The sequence below is a fragment of the Danio rerio genome, chromosome 19, assembly GCF_052040795.2.
Source record: "Danio rerio strain M-AB ecotype USA chromosome 19, GRCz13ab, whole genome shotgun sequence".
Classification (NCBI taxonomy): domain Eukaryota; kingdom Metazoa; phylum Chordata; class Actinopteri; order Cypriniformes; family Danionidae; genus Danio; species Danio rerio.
The window spans coordinates 28,314,373-28,336,079 of NC_141039.2; the positions used below are offsets into that span (position 1 = coordinate 28,314,373).

Genomic DNA, 21,707 nt, shown 5'->3' on the forward strand with positions numbered 1-21,707 from the left:
TGTCAAAGTCTTTTGTGTGCTGTATGATGTGTGTTGAATGGGCTAAGGTGCTATCACAGCTCACACACTCGTACGGTAGAGGAACTTCTACCTCATTCACTTTTACAGCACATAATAGTGCCGAGCTGCATGCTTCACTGATAGTGAGGATGTGACATTTTATAGACTACTGCAACTGTAAAAGAACTCTTTTTTTTTTTTTTTACCAGACAAAGTGAGCCAGACTAAATGCTATTCAATGCTATAGTTTTAGAAAGAATTTTGCATGACAAATGATTGGTTTTTGATGCACTGCAACAGGAAATGTGTAAATATTACAATACATGTTAACTTTAAATGATTGCAACTACTTGTGCTGTTATATAATGGGTAATATCAGAGATAATGAAATTCATCATGATGCAAAGTTTGGGGGGTGAGAAGTATTCAAAACTTCCCAAACAAAATGTAAACTGGCAGTATATGTAATCAGAAATGTGCCGTTCAGGCATAGTATCACAACTGCTCTGCATATCCCTGTCATAGACCATTAAATATTAATTTAGCAAGCAGTTACATCCTCATTTCAAACATTACTTAAATCATAAGGCCTTACAGTTAAATATACTTCAATTAAAAATACTAGTAGTGCACAGATTTTAGTGTTCTTAATATATTCTTGAACTTTACAGTGTATATTAAAAATTAACTGGAATTGTATTTTTTGTAAGTGTAAAGTGTTGTTGCATATTTCACTCTCGTCTCTTTGAAGTACAGAAGGAAAGAATAATAAATGATGTTCATCTGAAACTGTCAAGATGCAAAAATGTAATTAACCTGCAAAAGGGACATTAATCCTGCTCTCACATGAGCTCAAACACCTCATCTCATTTGCCTAAAAGGCAGCCTGTTTTCCCTGTCTGCCTCTCTCTTTGTGTGGGATTTACACTTTCACACTCGGGACTGAAGACAATTTAAACAGACAACAAAATAATAATAATATCTTAGCATTCATCTCAGCTGAGAAAGATTAAGCTTATGAAAATATAACATGAATACATGACACTCTGTAATACTTCATTCTGGTTGGTCAATCATGACATTCCAAGGTAAATAATTCTCAGAAAACCATCAATTAAACAATAAATCGACTAAACCTCACATACATTTAACAGAATTGTACAGTAATTGTTTTTAACCATATATAATAATATAACATCCCAGCAAGATTTTATTTTGTTTTTAAAAGATGTCTAATAATTTTCTAATAGTAGTCTTAACATAGTTGTCTTGGCTAAAACAAGGCTAAATTTGGGCATCTACTAAACGTCTAGAAATAGGCCAAAACTAGACTAGTCATCAAACAAACAGAAACAAACGACTACACATTTAAAGTCTTTATGGACTAGACTACTAGTCTAGTTTTGGGCTATTCTTAGTTGTCTATTAGATTTTCACTGACAGGCCAAGTTTAGCCTTGTTTTAGCCAAACTGACTACATTTAGATGTCTATTAGATAGCTACACAAAATTGTTTTCTGTGATTCTGTTAACCAAGGAACAGGTTTTTGTTCAGTGGTAGACAGTAACTAAGTATTTTATGTCACCACTGTACATTTTAAAAGCGCTGTAAGTTCATAACTAATTTGCATAATATAAATATATGAGCTTCATGGCTGCTTCATTGCAGCCTCTTATGGCACGTTTTCACTGAGTGGTACGGTACCTTATGGTTTGGTTCCGGCATACCAAACCGAACCGTACCATACTGCTTTTTCGGCAACCTTTCGAAAGTATACCAAACACGAGAAACGGTACCAAAACGTGGAGCTAGACGGGCAGCTGACCGTTATTGGTTTACAGAGAAATGTCATTTGCTTAAGCAACAAGACAGAATGAAAACTAAGGATCCACCATGATCAAAATACACAGCCAAGAGATCTTTTACAGCGTCACTATATATAAATATAATATCGTGCCATAGTCGACCCGGGCTCAAACATACCTTGTCGTCGTCTTGATGAACAGCCACAAAGCCAAAAAGAAGAGCAGATTTACACTGTGCACCTTAGTTTTTTACGAGCCAGTCTGAAGCGCTTGAGGTTTTGCTTTCTTGCTTGTGCTCGCCACGCGTCTATATCTGAAATAACAAACTTCTTGAGCTGATGATAATAATGTGTGCTTCATTATTGACATGCTTTTGAAACCCGATCCTGTCAGATACTGATAAACATGAAAGTGAAGCGTGAAAAAAAAGGAGAAGCCGGAAAAAAGGAGCACATTCTTTTTTCAGCAAACGTGAACAAACTGCTATTTTCATCACCTTTTGGACTATTATTAACTCAGAATGATGGAATTACTCTCTAACAGAGGCTACATGTGCTGCTGAAGATTAAAGACACAGATGAGACGTTTGCTCTGACTGTGGGCTATATTTTGTGTTGTTTTTTGAACCTAAATAAGGACTAAATGTACGCTGTGTGTAGTTTTTCTGTAGTTGGTAACATATCGGAGACTTTAATGGTCTGTTTGCGTTCATATATGTTGCATTTATTTATTTATTTTACACAATTGCAGATGTTACAGTAGGCTATTTCGTGTTGTCATTGATCTGCAGTGATAATCAACTCATGTTGATAGAAAAGTTAATAATAAACATTTATACTGAAGTATTTATGTGTATAAAGCATCTGTTTTGTGAGAAGTGCTTCTCATATGATATGTAAGCGACCCGTACAGCTTTACCGTAGACATTTTCTCGAGCGAAAATGATGTCGATTGAAAATTTCTGTCATACACCTCGCCCACCAAAAGGGTACCTTTGGTAGTGGAAACGCAAGCCTGATAAAGGTGACCCATACCGACCCTAACCGTACCGTACTGTACCAGTCAGTGGAAACGAGCCATTAAACTTTGTATTTGTAGTTGAGGCCTGCAAACAAAAATTTTACAATATTTTGAGACAATGAAAGTATTTTTTAGACATTGAAAGAATGTTAACCGTTAAAGGACAACTCCAAAATAACAAAAATCTAGAAATATTTAAGGAACAACTTTACTAAAGTTTCTGGCAGGATAATGTCCTTGGGATAGATCAGATGGATTTGTGTTCATCTCAGGATGTCTTTTCTTTAAACCTCTATGAGAGTCTGAGGTCCCAGAGCTCTGGCTTATTCTCTTCTCATCTGCCTGCATTGGGAACTTGAATCTAATCATGATTCTGGGGAAAACTTGACTTGCTATACACCATATATATCCCTTAGATTCTTACCTGACTGATAAAAAAGTTATTTCTCAGCATTCCCTGAATTGTTCATCAAAAGTCTGAGAAGACAAAACAGTTCAGATTGTCATTTAAAATAACTGATTATTTATGTGTTTATTTGCAATGTACCGACAGGCAAGTTAATCACGTCTGGACCTGTTTGATAGCAGCACTGAAAAACAGATTTACAGCCTGAAATAACAGGCAAGCTAGTTAATTATCTGCCATGTTTCATTTCCATTTCATTTTGCAAATTACAATCATGGACCCTATGAAATCATGGCTTTTCAAAAATGCATTTGTATAGTATATGGTAATTACTTTAATCCATTTTACTCTTGCATTCGTATCAACACTGACTTTACAGTAGGTTTTTAGAAATATGCTGCCATATTTCTGGTATATACACATGTATTGGAATTTATGTGGTATATTCTTAATAAATGTATAAGTTATTATAGTAATAATAATAATAATAATAATCCACTTTTTTAAACAGTTTATTTGACACTTATTAGGGCTGTGAGATGCTGCCAAAAATGCAATATATGCTATATTAGCTATGCAAATGTGGCTAATTTTTCCACTTATCCGGGGCCGAGTGACGTGGGCAGCAGTCTCAGGAGAGAACCCCAGACCTCTCTTTCCCCAGACACTTCCTCCAGCTCCTCCAGGGGGATCACAAGGGGTGCTCAGGCCAGCAAAGAGACATAAGCCCCTTTCACACATACAGACCTTTCCGGAAAATTGCCAGCAATTTTCCGGAAAGGTTGTATGTGTGAACAGGTCCTTTTTGAAAAAAACGGTAAATTCGTTCTGGCTATTTTCCGGAAAGAGAAGTTGTTACATTACCGGCAATTTGCCGGAATGCTGCGCTGTGTGAATGCAGAAGGAAGATTGCCGTAATAAGCGCGTGCACGTCTAGAACGTGCTGACGTGAGACGTCTGCTTTAGCCAATCACAACAGTCAGACGCATTTACGTCCGCGCGGTTTTGTGAGAATAAAAGCCTTTGAATATTGTTCCAGACACATTTACCTGCTAGAAGTTAGTCAGATCACGTTATATGTTCTTCTTAATGCCACCTGTGTAAATAATCATCGATGAGATGCTTATGATAAGCCATTGTTTGTTTTACCTTCAAGCTTTGCGTGTGCCTGTGAAACAGCCTGTGAGCGCCAGCACACACACATATTATGAACATCTCGACATGCGAAAGTGATCCTGCGAAAGTTGTTCACAATAGTGATCATCCACAGAGTTTGTAATTTATTCAAATGTTTACAAATACAAGCACAGCCGTTTAAAGCTCATTTGTGGTTAATGATGTCAGAATTTACCGGTATTTTGGAATGGATGTGTGAATGCTCTTTTCCAGAAAATTTCCGTAATGTCCTCGCCTGTGTGAACAGCGCTTTTTTGAATATACCGGTAAAGTCATTCCGGAAATTTTCCAGATATTTACCGGTATCACTGTGTGAAAGGGGCTATTGTCCCTTCAGCATGTCCTGGGTCTTTCCTGAGACATCCTCCTGGTGGGACATGCCTGAAACACCTCCCTAGGTAGTCGTCCAGGAAGCATCTAAAACAGATGCCCAAGCTACCTCAGCTGGCTTCTCTCGATGTGGGGAAATATCGTCTCTACTCCGAGCTCCTCAAGGGTAACAGAGCTCCTCACCTCACATCTTTAAGGGTGTGCCCTGCCACCCTGTTGAAGGAAGCTCATTTTGGCTGCTTGTATCCGAGATCTTGTCTTTTCAGTTATGACCCCAAAGCTCATGACCATAGGTGAGAGTAGGAACGTAGATTGACCAGTAAATCAAGAGCTTTGCCATTCGCCTCAGCTCCTTTTTTTACCACAATGGACCGGTACATCGGCCACATTACTGCTGCAACTGCACCAATCCACCTGTCAATCTCACGTTCCATCCTTACCTCACTCTTGAACAAAACCCCAACATACTAGAAACTTCTCCAAACTGGAAATGGCAAGCCACCTTTTTTCGGTGAAGCACCATGGCCTAGGACTTGGAGGTGCTGATTCTCATCCCAGTTGCATCACACTTAGCAGCAAATCCCAGTGCATGCTGAAGGTCCATGTCCGATGAAGTCATTAGAAAAACATCATCTGCAAATAACAGAGATGAAATCCTGTGGTCTCAGAATCGGAGCCTCTCCGACCCAAGGCTGTGTTTTGAAAATCTGTCCATAAAAATTATAAACAGAACCTATACATAAAACATATGCCAGTAATTAGTAATTAGCAGTTCATTCAACTGTGGCAACCCCTAATAAATTAAGGACTAAGTAGAAGGATAGTAAGTAAGTGAATATATATAAAATAACATATTTAAAAATGTTAACCAACATATGTTGAATATCATTTTAGGGGAGAAAAGCCTCATTACAACTTTACAACTTCAGAAATTGAATAGTGTTTTTTACTGTATCATAAAGCACATCAGACAATTTAACAATTAAACAAACAAACGTAAATAATATCACCACCACTTTGCTCCACTGGTAAGTTGTATAACCAGAAAACCTTAAAAACCACCCGGAAAACAAAAACAGTGTGGAGTTGCTTAATCATGGCTTGATTGCTTAATTGTTTTTTTTGACATTGATGCTTAAATCATTACAGATAAATAAAAAGCAGCATATCTAGCCTGATCTGATGAGGAAACAGAACTATTTTATGTTCTGTCAGTTTAGTGGCTAATTTGTACAAATTCATGAGTTAATTCCAGTGCTTTCAACACATAGACTTTACTTGGACAGGCCACCCAGGTATATTAACGGCCACTCAAGTATAGTTAGTAACACTTATTTTTGTGTGTGTGTGTGTGTGTGTGTGTGTGTGTGTGTGTTTGCCCAATATGCCAAACATCTGCAATTGATTAAGTTGTGTAAAATCTTCTCTCGCTTACCCATTTTGTTCTGTGTGCGCGAGAACTGTCAACACTCCCACAGACAGGCTCATGAGCTCTGCTGACCCACAGAGTGCCTTTTTGGGACTTAAAAAATTAATTCGACCTGGGTTTCTTAATCTCCTAAAATGTCCGGGATTCAACTTTTGCTTTCGCTTTCTAAAACTTTTATGCGTTTTTGCGTCACTCTTTTATTAAAGACTACTTTCCGCTTGCTTCACAGGTGATACAGCATACAGCCGCGAGACAGAGAGATAAGTAATAGATTTTTTTAATCTATATGATTCAGAAAAACTTTACTATATGTTGGGAGAGAATGAAATAACTGGTCTGAAATGACTGCAATATATTTGCTGATTATTTTATTAATTTTATGATGTTAATATATTACATAGGCTATTTTATATACATATCTAAAATCCTTTGACATTCAAGTTTGCTTGAAAAAAGGGAAAGAGAAAGAAAGAGAGAGAGAAGCGGATTTTACCTGTCAGTGGGTGCTCATGGCTCCTGAATACCATAAAAGTAAAAGAAATAGTTTTTTTTCCAAGTATTTTTTTACTTAAAACGCATTGAAAAGAAACACTATAAAACAGGTTCATAATCAAGCGGAAACCTCCCGCTCTCCCTTCTGAAGCTAATACGAAAGTAACTGAAACTGCCACTAGTCCTGGCTCCATAATAGAGCAGATTTCAATTGACCCCACTGTTAAAATGGCCAACTTTAAAGCAGAAAAAAGGTGTTTATAGCCTGGTATAAAGAAAGATTTTGGTTCATATAGCTAAAATTACCCTTCATGACAACGATGAGGCGGTACATTTTTTTTTATAACTCATCCGTTTCATTTATATTAAGTCTGCATATTTAAGGCCACTTTAGTGAAAGGTAGGTCTCACTGGTTGCCGTCACTTCACCTTAGCTGACTCTAATTAGCCGCTGAACTCGGCATACACATCGTATTTTTGTTTTGTTTTACGTAGCTTTACACAATCAATTGCCTTTTGAAGTTATTTCCTACAATTATCAGATAATATGACATGCTGTGTGCACTTCCCAGGTGAGTGAAATTATATACTTAATTATCATCTGTAAAAATGTATTTGTTTTATGTCAGATAATTTATCATTCATAATTTTCATCAGATCTGTAATACACTCCAGAAACTGTAGGCTTTAAAATAGTCGTCTAAAACGTTGTCATACAGTTTTATGACTGGATTTCATCGCATTTTCCTCCTGTGACAAAACATCATAAGGACAATGTATAGTGGCTCAGTGTGTTACAACAGTGTTTTTAACAGTGGCGTAGTGGACGGGCCCGCAGGGCACGCACCGCGGGGGGGCCCCGCGTGATTAGGGGGCCCTGCGTCATCGCGACTTTCAATAATTGAAAATCCGGCAACCGCAATAATCAAACTGTTGGGAACTACTGTGGTCGGAACCAAAGTTCACAGGTCTGTGTTCTCTGAACACCTCTCAAGCGGTGGACTACTTCATTCTAATTGCTTGCCGCCAATGTTGCCAACTTAGCGACTTTGTCATTAGATTTAGCGACTTTTCAGACCCCCCTAGCGACAAATCTAGCGACTTTTTTGTGTGTTATTGGAGATTATTTTTTAGACTGTCATTTGTCCATATTGTACCGTCCCTACTCTTTTCAACGAGTTGCGTGTGATGCCGCCGGCCCCTCCCCCGCCTCACAGCACTGACAGGCGGCCCAGTCAGTCCTCGTACAGCAGCCTTTCCCACCTGCAGCCCGAGAGCAGATCACTCCTCTGCGTACCGACGACAAATGATTTAGCACAGGCAGTGTGAAGGTATTTCCCTTGTACAGTCAAACCGATCTGCTTCTTTATTTTAACAATTTATTTGGACCGTTTATTCTTTTCTTGTTCACAATCACAGATATTTTAGTGACAGTTTCTGAACTTGTCTGAGTTTATTACATATGAGAGATAACTGTACATTCAGAGATAACGTTACACATCTATAATGATATACTGTATTCAAACAGCAATAAATTTAGTTAAATAAACATGCTTATATAAAGTGTAGTGCAATTATAAATACCCCTTTATTAACCATAGGCTGTTAAACAAACAAATGGTAGAACGTGATGACGTCAGTGATATGCAAATTGACGTATGACGTATCCCCCACTTTATCAGGGGGCCCCGTCAGCGATCCCTGCAGGGGGGCCTCCGCATTTTGCGCTACGCCACTGGTTTCTAAAAGACTAAACACTTTATTGGTATAGTATACAACCAAGCACAATTGGTCAGAACACAAATGAGTCGCAGGTAATGAAGTAAAAATGCTATGCAAAATGCTAGCAGGCGTTTGTAGCTCCACTCACACTCCACCTCTTTGCCCTTATTCGGTTACCCCCAGTTAACCAATGGCACTGGTTGGCCACGCCCACAGGCAGCTTCATTTGCCCTCATCAGAAACCTATGGGTGATATCACGGATACTACGTCTATCTCTTTTACAGTCTATGGTCATAATAAATCAAATTGTTAAAAATGTAATTGTTTTTTGTCGCATATAGTTAACTATGTGACGTGGGTAAATGGTGTGTTTCAATTCTGCTACCACCGCAAGGATTTTTCAAACCTGTGTAAAGCATTGCAGTCATATGAAAATGTATAGTTTAAAAGAAGATGTGGCACCAAACCCCACCCCTAAACCCAATAGTCATTTGAGTATGAGCAAAACGTACAGATTGTACAAATTTAGAAATAAGCCACTAAATCAAAAAGTTACGAACTGCCATAAGAAAGCATTGGCATGTCCTATCTGCTTGTTTTCAGAGATTTGTATTGAAAAATATAACTAGCACATTGCCTGATGTGCTGAAAAGTATTCCAGAGGGTGTGCTATAGGCATGCACTTAAAGACACTTTGGTTTTAAATTGCTTGTTTATGGCAAACCATTGCGATCTGTATATTGTTGTAACGGGGAGACTGACACGGAGGGATCCATTATGCAGTATTTATTAAGTCACACTTTACTCAACATACAACACTCACAACAATGAAGGTTTAGGGCTGGCGGTTGACAGACACAGAGTGATTTACCAGGCATGGGTCAGAGGCAGGCAGCGTGGATCAGAGTCCGTGTAACAGGCTTTGGTCGAGGGCAGGCAGCGAGTATCAGAGTCCGAGCAACAGGCTTTGGTCGAGGGCAGGCAGAAGGCAGAGAAGAGTCAAGAGACGGGCAGAAGTTGTTCACAGGAGATCAGGCAGGATAGACCGCTCAGTAATGCTGGCCGGGGCTAAACAAGACTTCGCAAAGACTGTGTGTGTGAGAGCTGCTTATAAAGGGTACGTGGGTCATTAGCGGGATGAAGATCAGGTGTGCTGGATCAGTGTAAATGGATGATGTAATGCTTAAAAGTCCGGAGATGGTGGCCTCTGCTGGCCAGCGAGGGGAATGACTGGGACCGAGTCGGTGACAATTGTGATATACACAATTGCGATATTTTGATAATTTCGATATACTGCTCAGCCCTTGCACTCATATAAAAGACTTTCAAATAATTGAAAAGACAACTTTTCTGGTTTAGAAACTCAAAATTATCCAAGGCAAACATGCAAATCTGCACATTATCTTCATTCACAGGTAGCATTACAGTTGCATTTCACCCCCATATATAAAGCTGCATAGGAATGTGGGTCAATCCCAGTTCAGCTATTATATCTGAACATCCACACACATATAATAATTCCCTCAGAGCCAGTCCTCCTTCTGCGCTCACAGTCACATTCGCCACCAATTAGCAGCAGCACAGATCCTACATAAAAAACTTTTCTTTTCTCTCCTTTACCTCCAGCACTCGCTCTGAGCATCCCTTGTCCATTATTCCCAAATGTTTACACACCCCTTCAACCTCTGGCACCGTCAGCACACTTCACTGCTCACACTGAGGTTAAGTAGTTCCAGCAGCACAAGCCTGTTTTTCCATATGAGCACCTGTTTAACCAGGTGCCACGCTGTTGTGCCAGCCTCTATAGACTGTTTAGTGTACTTGTGTAATACAGCATGACACTGAACGCAGTTATTCCCATCACGACTGCTTCTGTTGTGATGCTGTGAAGACATTTAGCCTCCCTTCATGTCAAGAACAAAGGGCAACATGAGAGCCAATTAAGGCTTCCTCTGTTCACCCTCCCCTTCAGTGACTTTGTTATAACTGGAGTTTTATACACTTTTGGTGCACCAACCAATAGACAAAGTTCAAACTGGCACGAGATGAATTGGCATAGTATCATAATACTAATTATCGTGTACAGGGTGTGCTGCGCTGTTAACAATTTCATGTAGAATCTACAGTAACTTACTCGCAGCAGTTCACCAGTAACTTACTGTAAATCAATTAGCGCTTACTGTAAATCAGTTAAGAAATACTCTATTTACATTTACAGCACTAATAATCTTGCTCTATATGTATTAATAGTATTGTATAATTTTACTGTAAAATATACTGTGATTTTTACAATAACTTTAAAAAACAGCAACCTACTGCAAAACTGTTCTACATTAAAATACAGTTGATTTTACAGTTAATACTGTGTCATTTACAAAAATCCTTAACAGTGCGTATACTGTGCTCATTGTAAATCAATCTTAACTTTGGATGTGATCAAATGAAATGCTGTTGTACTGTTTTCATGAGCCTGTTTGTGAGGTATTTATCCCATTGATTTGTCCCATAGAGATTTATAAAACATTGATTTTAACACATATTTTTACACATACGATTACACCTGTTTGATTAGAATGTTCAGTGTGTCATATGACCAGATGCTAAATTCAAATCTGCTTTCCCATGATTACTGCCACTGAGCTATAGAAATATGCACACAGCGATTGACATAAATCACAATTTTCAGTTTTTTTTTTTAACAAATAATGATCATTTTAGCTTTCAGACATTTAAATATGCATATATATACACAAGTAAAACATTACATTTATGGTCTGTAGAATACATGCTGACAGCAAAAATAATCCCTTTACAAGTAATATGATGATGTGCAGATACTGTTTAGGTTAATTTTTACTCTCTTCTTCTTCAGCGTTGTGCAGGTTACTTTATAAAAGTAATTAAATATTCATTCATTAATTTTCCTTTGGTTTAGTCCCTTATTTATTAGCGGTCACCACAGCGGAATGAACCACCAACTATTCCAGCATATGTTTTACGCCTCGGATGCCTTTCCAGCCACAAACCAGCACTGGGTAACCCCCAGAGAGACAGTCTCTCATTCACACACACACTTATACACTATGACCAATTTTGATTACCCAATTCACTTAGGGCGTACTCACAATATGTACAATTGCCCTGAACTGGGCCCAAGCACACTTGTTCCCCCACCCGTCTCCCCCGATGGCCCGCACTCACATCACATTCAGGCCTGAGCATGCTTAAGTCATCGACAATGCGCTGGTCATTTTAAGAACCGCTCTCGCTTAGCACAGTGGAGATTTCTAAATATATTGTTTTAGTCATTTTGGGATGCAGTGACACGTAGTCAAATATTTCGCAGAACAGATCAGCCACTCTTGACAATCATAAACAATCATAAAGTCCTCGCGCTGCAGGAATTAGGAGGTTTGCATCTTTAATAATCTACGACAGTTTGCGTTCAATGAACAGTTAGAATGATAAATAAAGCCATATGAAACAGTGCCTTAAAAGTCCTGTCTCATCTTCAGTTTTGAGTTTCATCTTTCAGCTTTCAGTTTTAGCTAAAAATAATTTTTATTGTTCAATAAACTAACTTGGTATGGTTGAGGTATTTAACCTGCAAATTTTATTTTTTCTATCTATTTTTTTTCTCTATAATTTTAACTATCCCTTTCTCCCACTGACCCCCTGTGTAAGTTTTTTTACAACCCAGGCTCTTTCTGAAAACGTAAACTTATATACATTTTTGGAGAGTGCCAAATACGTCCCAGAAGGAATTTTTTTTTGCAATTTTAGTTTTTGCGAATCCACCAGAGGCCGCTGTGTGCTTTTTGAGATCTCAAATTTCTCTCACAAGATCATTTGTGCTTCTCACGTAAATCCACCATAGTCCCTGTCAACTGACTTACTGATCAACACCACATTCACCCCCGCACCCCCTTCCCTAAACCCAACCAAGAGTTTAAAAAAAAGCACAGACTGGCCAGCACCCACCCACTTCCTAAAACCCAACTGACAGTCTTTTAAAAAAAAGCAATGCAGAAAAAGAAAAGCCTGATATTTACCATGTTTTCAGATTTTACCACATTCACACTCTTTAATTTACTTGTTTGTTTTATTTTTTGGCTTTTGTTTACCTGCTTTCTTAAACCGTTCATTATCAGACTCAAACCCCATCATTGCAGTCAACTCCTCTCTGTGTCTCAAATCCGCCGCCGTATGCTGCGAGCCACTGGACAAACTTGTAACAGCGGAAAAACTGTCCATATGGAGGTAAGTTGTCAGTTGTTAGCGTGAAGAGAAACAACGTCATACTGCCCCATAGAGTTTGTTTTAAAGACGAAATGCCGCCATAAAAACTTCTAGCTACATAATTCGCAATCTCCAGGAATGTATGTAGGCTACGTTTTTGTTATACTTATCAGCGATTTAGTGGCTGCAGATTGCTGACGGACTACAAATCCGACATTACATGGACTACAACTCCAAGCATTTACCACACATACTCACAAACTCACACAGCTGAAGCTGCTTAAGCACTAATTACAAGGACTATTTATAAAGCACACAAACACACACACACACAGACATTGCTGAGTCTTGTTGTTACCTATAACCATTACGAAGCATTTTTCCTTGCCTTGCTCTGGCGTGTTTGATTCTTTGCTTTGTTTATTGTTTTCTGATGCTAGCCGCCTGGATCGACCCTATTGCCTGTTTTTGAGTTTTCTTTTGGATTGTCCACATAACACTGTTTGCTCCTGTGATTGACCCTTGCCTGCCTGAGCATTCCTTGTATAATGAAGACTCTGTAATTTGATCTTTACCTTCGTTGCCACATCTATAATGTTACAGTTTTCTGAATGAGCCAATGTTGGCTTTTAAATGTGACCCCTTTTTTTAAATGCAATTCAGTAGTACTTGTTTGTTTGTATTTTCACAACATCGCGCTATGTCGGTTATAATGCCATGACTGCAAAAAAGAGGATTTGGCAACCCACCGATAAATAAAATGAGTCAGATCTACAACCTTAGTGATCTAGAGACAATCAAGTCTTACAAAACACAGTCCAAATTGTGACTCATAAAATTACATATAGCAGGCCAGAGAGATACTGAGCAAGGAAGATATAAGGATCATAGAAGTGCTCGTTCTCTGTCTGAGTCAGATTACACTCATAGTTATACAGTAGACTGTAATAAGAATGAAAAATAAAATGTTTGTGGTAGAAAGCTTTGACTCTTTGACCTTCATTTGCATGCTACTGTTGAAAACACGTCTGTAAACTCAATGCCTCTTGCTCAACCTCTGAAAAAACACACACTGCATACTTACACGCGCACACACACACACACACACACACACACACACACACACACACACATACACACACACACACACACACACACACACACACACACACACACACACACACACACACACTTCCAAATCCAATTCATGTCTCCAGCTGTCAGCTCTATGAAATAATTGCAGTGTATGAAAACAACATTGCCAGGAAAAAAGAGAAAGACAGGCCAAAGGCTATACAGCACGCTACCAAATCAACTCCATACAAAGATGCTAATCACTTCAATCGCATGCTAATTTAAACAATATTAATATTTAATGTGAAAGCAAGTGAACCTGGCATGCATATTGCCAAATGTGTCAGTGAAGAGACAAATGAGAAGACACTGAGATTAGAGGCCTTCTTTCTGCTGAATTCTGCTCAATAGTCTTTAATCAGCACCATTGTCATCACAATGACTGACTGGCTTTAGTTGTCAGCAAAAACTGCTGTGAGTATATCCAAAAATAGTTCCATAAGCATTTGTCAAAGTCTCCTTAAGAAACAGTATTTAAAATCATTGTGTTATTTATGCAAAATGTATGCAAAAGTTCAGGCACCCCTCTGGGGCTGCATAGTAATGTGTTCATTATCTATACTAAATATTGTAGTGATGTTCTGTTCATTTTTAGGGATTTTTTTTATTAAATAATGTGACATTATTACACAGAATTTCATAGTTTTAGTCGGTGATGATATTGTCTGCCATATTGTGTAATAGAACTGCAGGCGTCTTCAGTATGATGCAACTTGAGGTTGCATGTCTTAGAGATGCAGTGTCATACACAATACACTTAATGGAGCTAGTGACATCACTGTGACGGGTAGGGTTAGTGGTGGGGTTAGGTGAGCCCATTAAAAAGCATTGCATGCAGCTCAGATTGCAACTGCACCAGTTCTGCATTCAGACCCCTCTCAGCGTCCTGAATTCGAGTCCCAGAACACAGACCTTTCCCAATAAGGCATACTCTCTCTCTCCAACTTTGCTTCCTGTCATCATACTGTACTGTCAAGTAAAAGGCATATATCTTTTAAAACTATGGGAAAGAATGAAAGTGAAGAATAAGCTGTGCAAAACTTTGGGCATTTGAATACTGAATCCCAGTAGTCATTTAATGCTGATTGATTGGAACAGAAAATTATTTTTTATTGACTCAATGAACCTTAACATTGCACATGCAGGTGCAATCAAGCATGAAAATGAATATTTAAGGTTTAATGTTTTTATATTTTATAATTACCCAGCTGATTGTTTGATGTTTCTCATTGATCTGTTAAGGAAAGCAGCTTTATCTGAAACCTCTAAAGAACCCCCTAATACCTTAATACTAGGATCATTTGTCAGAATGAATAAGAAGGATACAAAAATTAATCACAGGTTCAAAGTCTTTGTCTCCACTGGCAGAAGTAAAGTTAGAAAATGGAAAAGTCCTTGTAAAAGAAAAATATCATAGGTCAAGAAAAATATCTGAAAGTCAAACAGTGGTTTTAGATGGCTCTGGGAACATTCTGCTGCTGACAATGTCATTATACATCTCAACACAGTCCAGTGCACTTTGCACATAAGGATGAGATCAATGCAAGGGTGATGCAGAAAACTCCTTTTCTCTCTGATATGGGCAAGCCTGGATTATTTTGGAATAATGGCATCTGGACAGATCCACGCAGGCACAGGGTGTCAACATGACGTCAGATTGACGTTGTACCCCAACATCGTGGGATGTTGCAATTTGTTTGGAAATGAAAATCAAGTTGAAGTCAGAACCCAACGTCAGGTCGAAGTCAATAGCCCCTTTCACACAGTGATACCGGTAAATATCCGGAAAATTTCCGGAACGACTTTACCGGTATATTGAAAAAAGCGCTGTTCACACAGGCGAGGACGTTACGGAAATTTTCCGGAAAAGAGCATTCACACATCCATTCCAAAATACCGGTAAATTCTGACATCATTCACCACAAATGAGCTTTAAACGGCGGCGCTTGTATTTGTAAACATTTGACTATAAATTACAAACTCTGTGGATGATCAATATTGTGAACAACTTTCGCAGGATCACTTTCGCATGTCGAGATTCATAATATGTGCGTGTGCAGGCGCTCACAGGCTGTTTTCACAGGCACACGCAAAGCTTGAAGGTAAACAAACAACGGCTTATCATAAGCATCTCATCGATGATTATTTACACAGTTGGCATTAAGAAGAACATATAAACGTGACCTGACTATCTTCTAGCAGCTAAATGTGTCTGGAAAAATATTCAAAGGCTTTTATTTTCATGAACCGCGCGGACGTAAACGCGTCTGAATGTTGTGATTGGCTAAAGCAGACGTCTCACGTCAGCACGTTCTAGACGTGCACGCGCTTATTACGGTAATCTTCCTTCTGCATTCACACAGCGCAGCATTCCGGCAAATTGCCGGTAATGTTACAACTTCTCTTTCCGGAAAATAGCCAGAACGAATTTACCGGTATTTTCAAAAAGGACCTGTTCACACATACAACCTTTCCGGAAAATTGCCGGCAATTTTCCGGAAAGGTCTGTATGTGTGAAAGGGGCTAATGTCCAACGTCCAACCTAAATCAACCAAATATTAACTTCTATTGATGTTACCGCTTGACATTGTGTGAACGTTACCACTATGACATTTAACAGACATTGGATTTTGGTTGACAAACCTGATGAATAAATCTCACTATGGTCGTGCCTAACTGAACCTGATTTCTCTCAAGTTTTTTATTTACCTTCACTTCGTCAATTTAAGTTTTTTTCCTCGCCCCTGGCTTGCTCGGATCGGGACTTGTGGAGCTGCGATTCAGTGGATTTGATCTACAGAATATGAACTTTCAGCAGTGAAACTAACCTAAACTTTGACTCTGAAATCTGGACTTTACTAGAACCGTGCGAAGCTGCTTTGACACAATCTATATTGTAAAAAGTGCTATATAAACGAACATGAATTGAACATGAATTTGAGATCAATATGACATTGGTTTAAGATGTTGGTTTGACGTTGGATTTTGGTCAGACATTTTGTGCCTGTTGGGATGAATCTGAGATGTAGTTGTTTGGTCACAAGCAGAGTATCCCTGCACTTTGAAGATACATAACAGTAAAAAAAAAAAAATCAAGCATCCACTGCAGTGCATACTAACATGTGCCCATCAGCCATCATATATCAGATAATGTAATCATTATTAAGCTGTTTAAACAACATAATACATGTACACATGTTTGAAACAATAATGTTCTGCAATATTTGCAGAAAATGAAAAGATAAAAAAAGAAGCAAAAAATGATAGCAATCTAACCTTTATAGATTGCTGGAGAACATTTACACGGATTAAAATCCTGTCTCATTATGAACTACAAGTCCTGTCATGCAACACACACTCACACCTGCTCCAAGTCTCCATTGATTACACTCACACAACTGATGCTGCTCAAGTACTGATTACGGGTGTAAAATAGTTTAATGAGAAGCAGGAAATGTTCATGGGTGTAGTCTATGGACCCTTGGGGCAGGTGTGTGTGTGTTGCATGTCAGGACTTGTAGTTCATATTGAGACAGAGTTGTAGTCCATGTAAATGTGAATGTTCTCCAGCAATCTATGAAGGTTAGATCGATGGTGATCGTGACAGAGATAATCAGTACTTGAGCTGCATCAGCTGTGTGAGTGTAATAAATGGAGACTTGGAGCAGGTGTGTATGTGTGTTGCATGAAGGACTTGTAGTCCATATTGAGACAGGATTGTAGTCTGTGTAAATGTGAATGTTCTCCAGTGATCTATGAAGGTTAGATCGCTGGTGATCGTGACAGTCATAATGAAACCTTTAAAGTCATACGTTCTAAATAAAGGTCACATTTAAAAAAAAAAAAAAAAAAAAAAAAACTTGTGCAGTAACAGTATTTAAAATTCATGAAATGATTAACGGTAAAATTTGAGACAATTTTTATGTGAACTGTCCCTTTAAGGTCTGTCTAAACAAATTATCTCAATGGCTTTAGCCAAACCACTTTGTGTCCAAACAAGTAGGCAAAACAACAATCAATTTTGATGCTGATTGGAAACCAAAGTGGGTTGAGGGCCACTGAGAGCAGGTTGGTTTACTAATTAAAGATATTCTGGGATGAGGTTTCCATGGTCTGAGAGAGAGCCTTGACTGTAAATCTCATCTTGAGGAGGAGAGACAGACGAGGGGGAAGGGTGGGCTTGTCATAACAACCAGACTTAAAGAGCTCTCCTGCATTGCTTATCAACTTGAAAGCCAAATAAACTCAAATATTCTGAAAAAGGACCTAGAGAAGAAAGGTTTGTTTATGTATGTGTGTGTGCAATATCAGAGTGTCTTTGCGCTCAATAGTCAGTGCTCAAGTTCATCCCCTGAGGATTCTCCCTCACACAGCTTTCACACTGACTCATACATGCTGCTATTATTCCACTCGCCATCGCACCAACATTTTCACACGCAATGAAATATTAACTAAAGTCACTCTTCTGAAATATAGCACTGGATAAAGCTAGAAAGCTGCTCTGGCTAGAGGGAAGCAACAGTGCTTCTAAACTAATGAAAATATACACAAGGCTATATGCTAATGAAGAAACAATCATATCAGCTAATAAAAGCTCTTCAAATTTATTTTTGACGTCATTGTTGACGTCAAAGCAGTGAGCAAAACCTTTTAGTAAAGCACTCAGTCAAATTCAATATTACTTTATCACAAGTTTTGTTATTTATTAAGTAAAACCTGTGGTCAAATTGAACAAGATGACACCTTTTCAGGTTTCATGACAACAGTTTTTGCAGAATGTACCCAGCAGACACACAACATCAAAAGGAGTTAATATTAGGTTTGATTTAGGTCATGACGTCAGGTGACGAAAATTCATTGTCTAGCCAGCGTCTAAGGACAATGTTATTTTGACATCCAATAACAAAGTCAAATTACATGGATATTATGTTATAATATTATATTAATTGATATTGATATGATTTTAGTTTGTGTTGAAAAGTGCCCTAAATCCAAAGTCTGATAGATGTCATAGTTGTAACGCCTACACAACGTCAATGTGTAACATGATTAGACATTTATATTTTAGGTTGATTTAAGGTTGGACATTGGACATTAACGTTGGCCTGACATTGGGTTCTGATGTCAACCCGATTTTCATTTCCAAAACAAAATCCAACATCCTTACGACGTTGAGGTACAACGTCAACATGACTTCATGTTGACGTCCTGTGCCTGCAGGGTAGTGTTTTTGATGTATTGACTGGTAAGAACCAATTCGAGTCACACAAAATTTGTAATGTGGAATTAAATGCAGTTAATGATTATAATAATACATTTTAAAATTGGATTTTTGGTTTACTTTTCAAAATCAATATAAAATCTTAATTATTCCAAACTTTAGAGTATTTTTTATGTTTGCATGCGCTGAATAAATGATGCAAAGATGATTAATTGAATTTACTAAATAAAAAAAAAAATAAAATTATGTTGATTGGCTGTTAACAATAATTTGGGCTGAATTTAAACAACCAAATTAAGATGAACAGCACTAAGTTTAATTTGTTTGTTTAAGTTTAACCCATATAAAATGTTTGCAACAATTTTGCAGAAATATTTAATTTTTCAGTGTGATAAACATAACCTTTAGCTAGAATAAATATTTAAAATGGCAAGATTTGCTTCAGAATGCAAAAGTTATGTAATTTTTTCCTAATTCATGATATATTAAAGAGTTGTTGTTTTTTTTTTTTTGAAAAAAAAAGGCGATAAAGCATGACATTTTGAACGATTAAAAGGGATATTATAAATGTTTAAAAAACACAATTTAATCATCATGTAAATTGTTCCTGATTCATGCTGCTTTTTATAATTAAAAAAGACAAACCACGATAAAAGATGACAATTTAAAGACTAAACAAGGATATTTACATTATAAACATTTAAAATGACTAAATTTCATTCAGCATGAAAAAAATAACTAAATAATCCTGATTCATCCTGCTTTTCGTAATTTCTTTAAAAAAGTGATAAAACATGACATTTTGAAAACTAAAATATTTTAATTTATAGATAGATAGATAGATAGATAGATAGATAGATAGATAGATAGATAGATAGATAGATAGATAGATTAAATAATTCCTTATTTATCCTGCTTTAATATGTTTTTTTTAAATGCAAGTTAACAAAAACATGATTTTTTAAAAAGTAAACAAGGACATTAAAAAGATTGATGATCCAAATGTCTCTACAGATCTTTATCTGTTTGTTTTATCAATATTATTACAAAGCCATTCAGTGATTAATAAACATCAGAAATAATTAGACACTCCACCCACGATTTCCGCCCTCCAAATTGGAACCAAAACAAGTCCAGTTAGCAACTGTTATCTGAAATCGAAATCAACAGCAAGCACATCTGTAAACAACGCATGTGGAGTCACTGAAGCACTGCAGAGGGTCAGAGGATACTTCCAGCATCGCCAATGAAAGAAAGAGACAAACCACTTACAGGAATTCCTCTTGCTGCCACTGGCGGATCCTGGAGAAGACATCCCAGAGCCGATGCCGAGTCTGACCTGGAGTCTTGCAGTTGAATTGTTAATGATGATTTACAGCACAGGCCACCTGCCACACATCCTGAACGTCTAGACAAGCAGCAGTGAAGGGTTAGAGAAGCACACACACACGCACTCTGCGAGTGATGCTGTGGAGCAGTGCAGTATGTGTCGAGCGCTCTGCTGTCTGATGGAGCGAGAGGCAGAACGGCAGTGAGTAGTAGATAGGAATGTACCACTCAGCATCTCAGAAGGGGAACCGCTCAGAAAGAGAAAGACTGCGTTAATAGAGCATGGAAACCAAGAAGAACAGAAGAATAAAGAATGGAATATGATTACATGAACATGACTTCACAATCCTGCTCATTAACCTAAATCATAACTCTTAAAACGAGCCCTGGCTATTGAGACTTCTACTGCTTAATATACTGTGAATTATGTCCCGTACTAAAGCAAGTACATTTGTAGAAAACCCATGAATTACTTAAGTTATTGAAAAAAAGTCTACATGCATTTTGGATTTTGGGTGGGCACCATTATTTTATTTTATTTTATTACATGAGTGTCTGGAATAATTGATTCTGATTGGTCAGTTGCCACATTCCAGGGTATGTCTTTCACAGATCACAACTAAAGAAACTAATAACATTCAGTTACTTCGAATCATCCTTTCCATCAGTGAATACGTTCACACTAATGGTTGTCTCTCCTTCATTCATTCATTTTCTTTTCGGTTTATCAGAGGTCACCACAGCAGAATGAACTGCCAATGAACTCTAATTTCTAATTTAAATATGTAAATCCAATTAATACATTTAAAATACAAGTTTAGATTTCAAAGATATGCAAATAAGTCATATATACATTATCAGGAAGGCTATTCCAGAGTTTAGGAGCCATAAATGTGAAGGCTTGACCTCCTTTACTCGACTTTGCTATTTTAGGTACTACTAGCCCTGAGTTTTGAGATCTTAAAGAGCAGGTTGGATTGTAGTGAGACGGAAGGTTGGTCAGATAAACAGGAGCTAGATTATTCAAAGCTTTATAGGTAAGAAGCAATATTTTAAATTCAATACGAAACTTAACAAGCAGCCAGTGTAAGGAGGATAAATTTGGGATGATATGATCATATTTTTAAGACCTGCTAAGAACTCTGGCAGCTGCATTTTGTACTGGCTGAAGTTTGTTAATAGAGGATGCATTGCAGCCAGCAAACAGTGCATTACAGTAATCCAGCCTTGAAGTCATAAAAGCATGGACTAGCTTTTCTGCATCTGAGATGGATAGCATACTTTATAACATAGCGATATTTCTCAGATGAAAGAATGCATTTTTTGTGACATGGGATATATGATTTTCAAAAGTTAAATTGCTGTCTAATATGACACCCAGATCTTTTATAGTAGAGCTAAAG

At 37.8% G+C, this 21,707-nt stretch overlaps 1 protein-coding gene across 3 annotated transcripts in view; it reads right to left on the reverse strand.

Moving 5' to 3' along the window:
• The window catches only part of dtnbp1b (dystrobrevin binding protein 1b), a 73,821-nt gene extending 53,339 nt beyond the window's left edge, over positions 1-20,482 (reverse strand). For all 3 annotated transcript variants that reach the window (XR_015515924.1, XM_087294485.1, NM_001044814.3), the window contains exon 1: positions 20,248-20,482. Coding sequence is in view for 2 of the 3 variants with exons in the window: in XM_087294485.1 (XP_087150611.1) it covers positions 20,248-20,290 (43 nt within the window). In the remaining variant the exon portion in view is untranslated. The remainder of the gene's footprint in view (positions 1-20,247) is intronic.
• Positions 20,483-21,707: the final 1,225 nt, after the last annotated feature.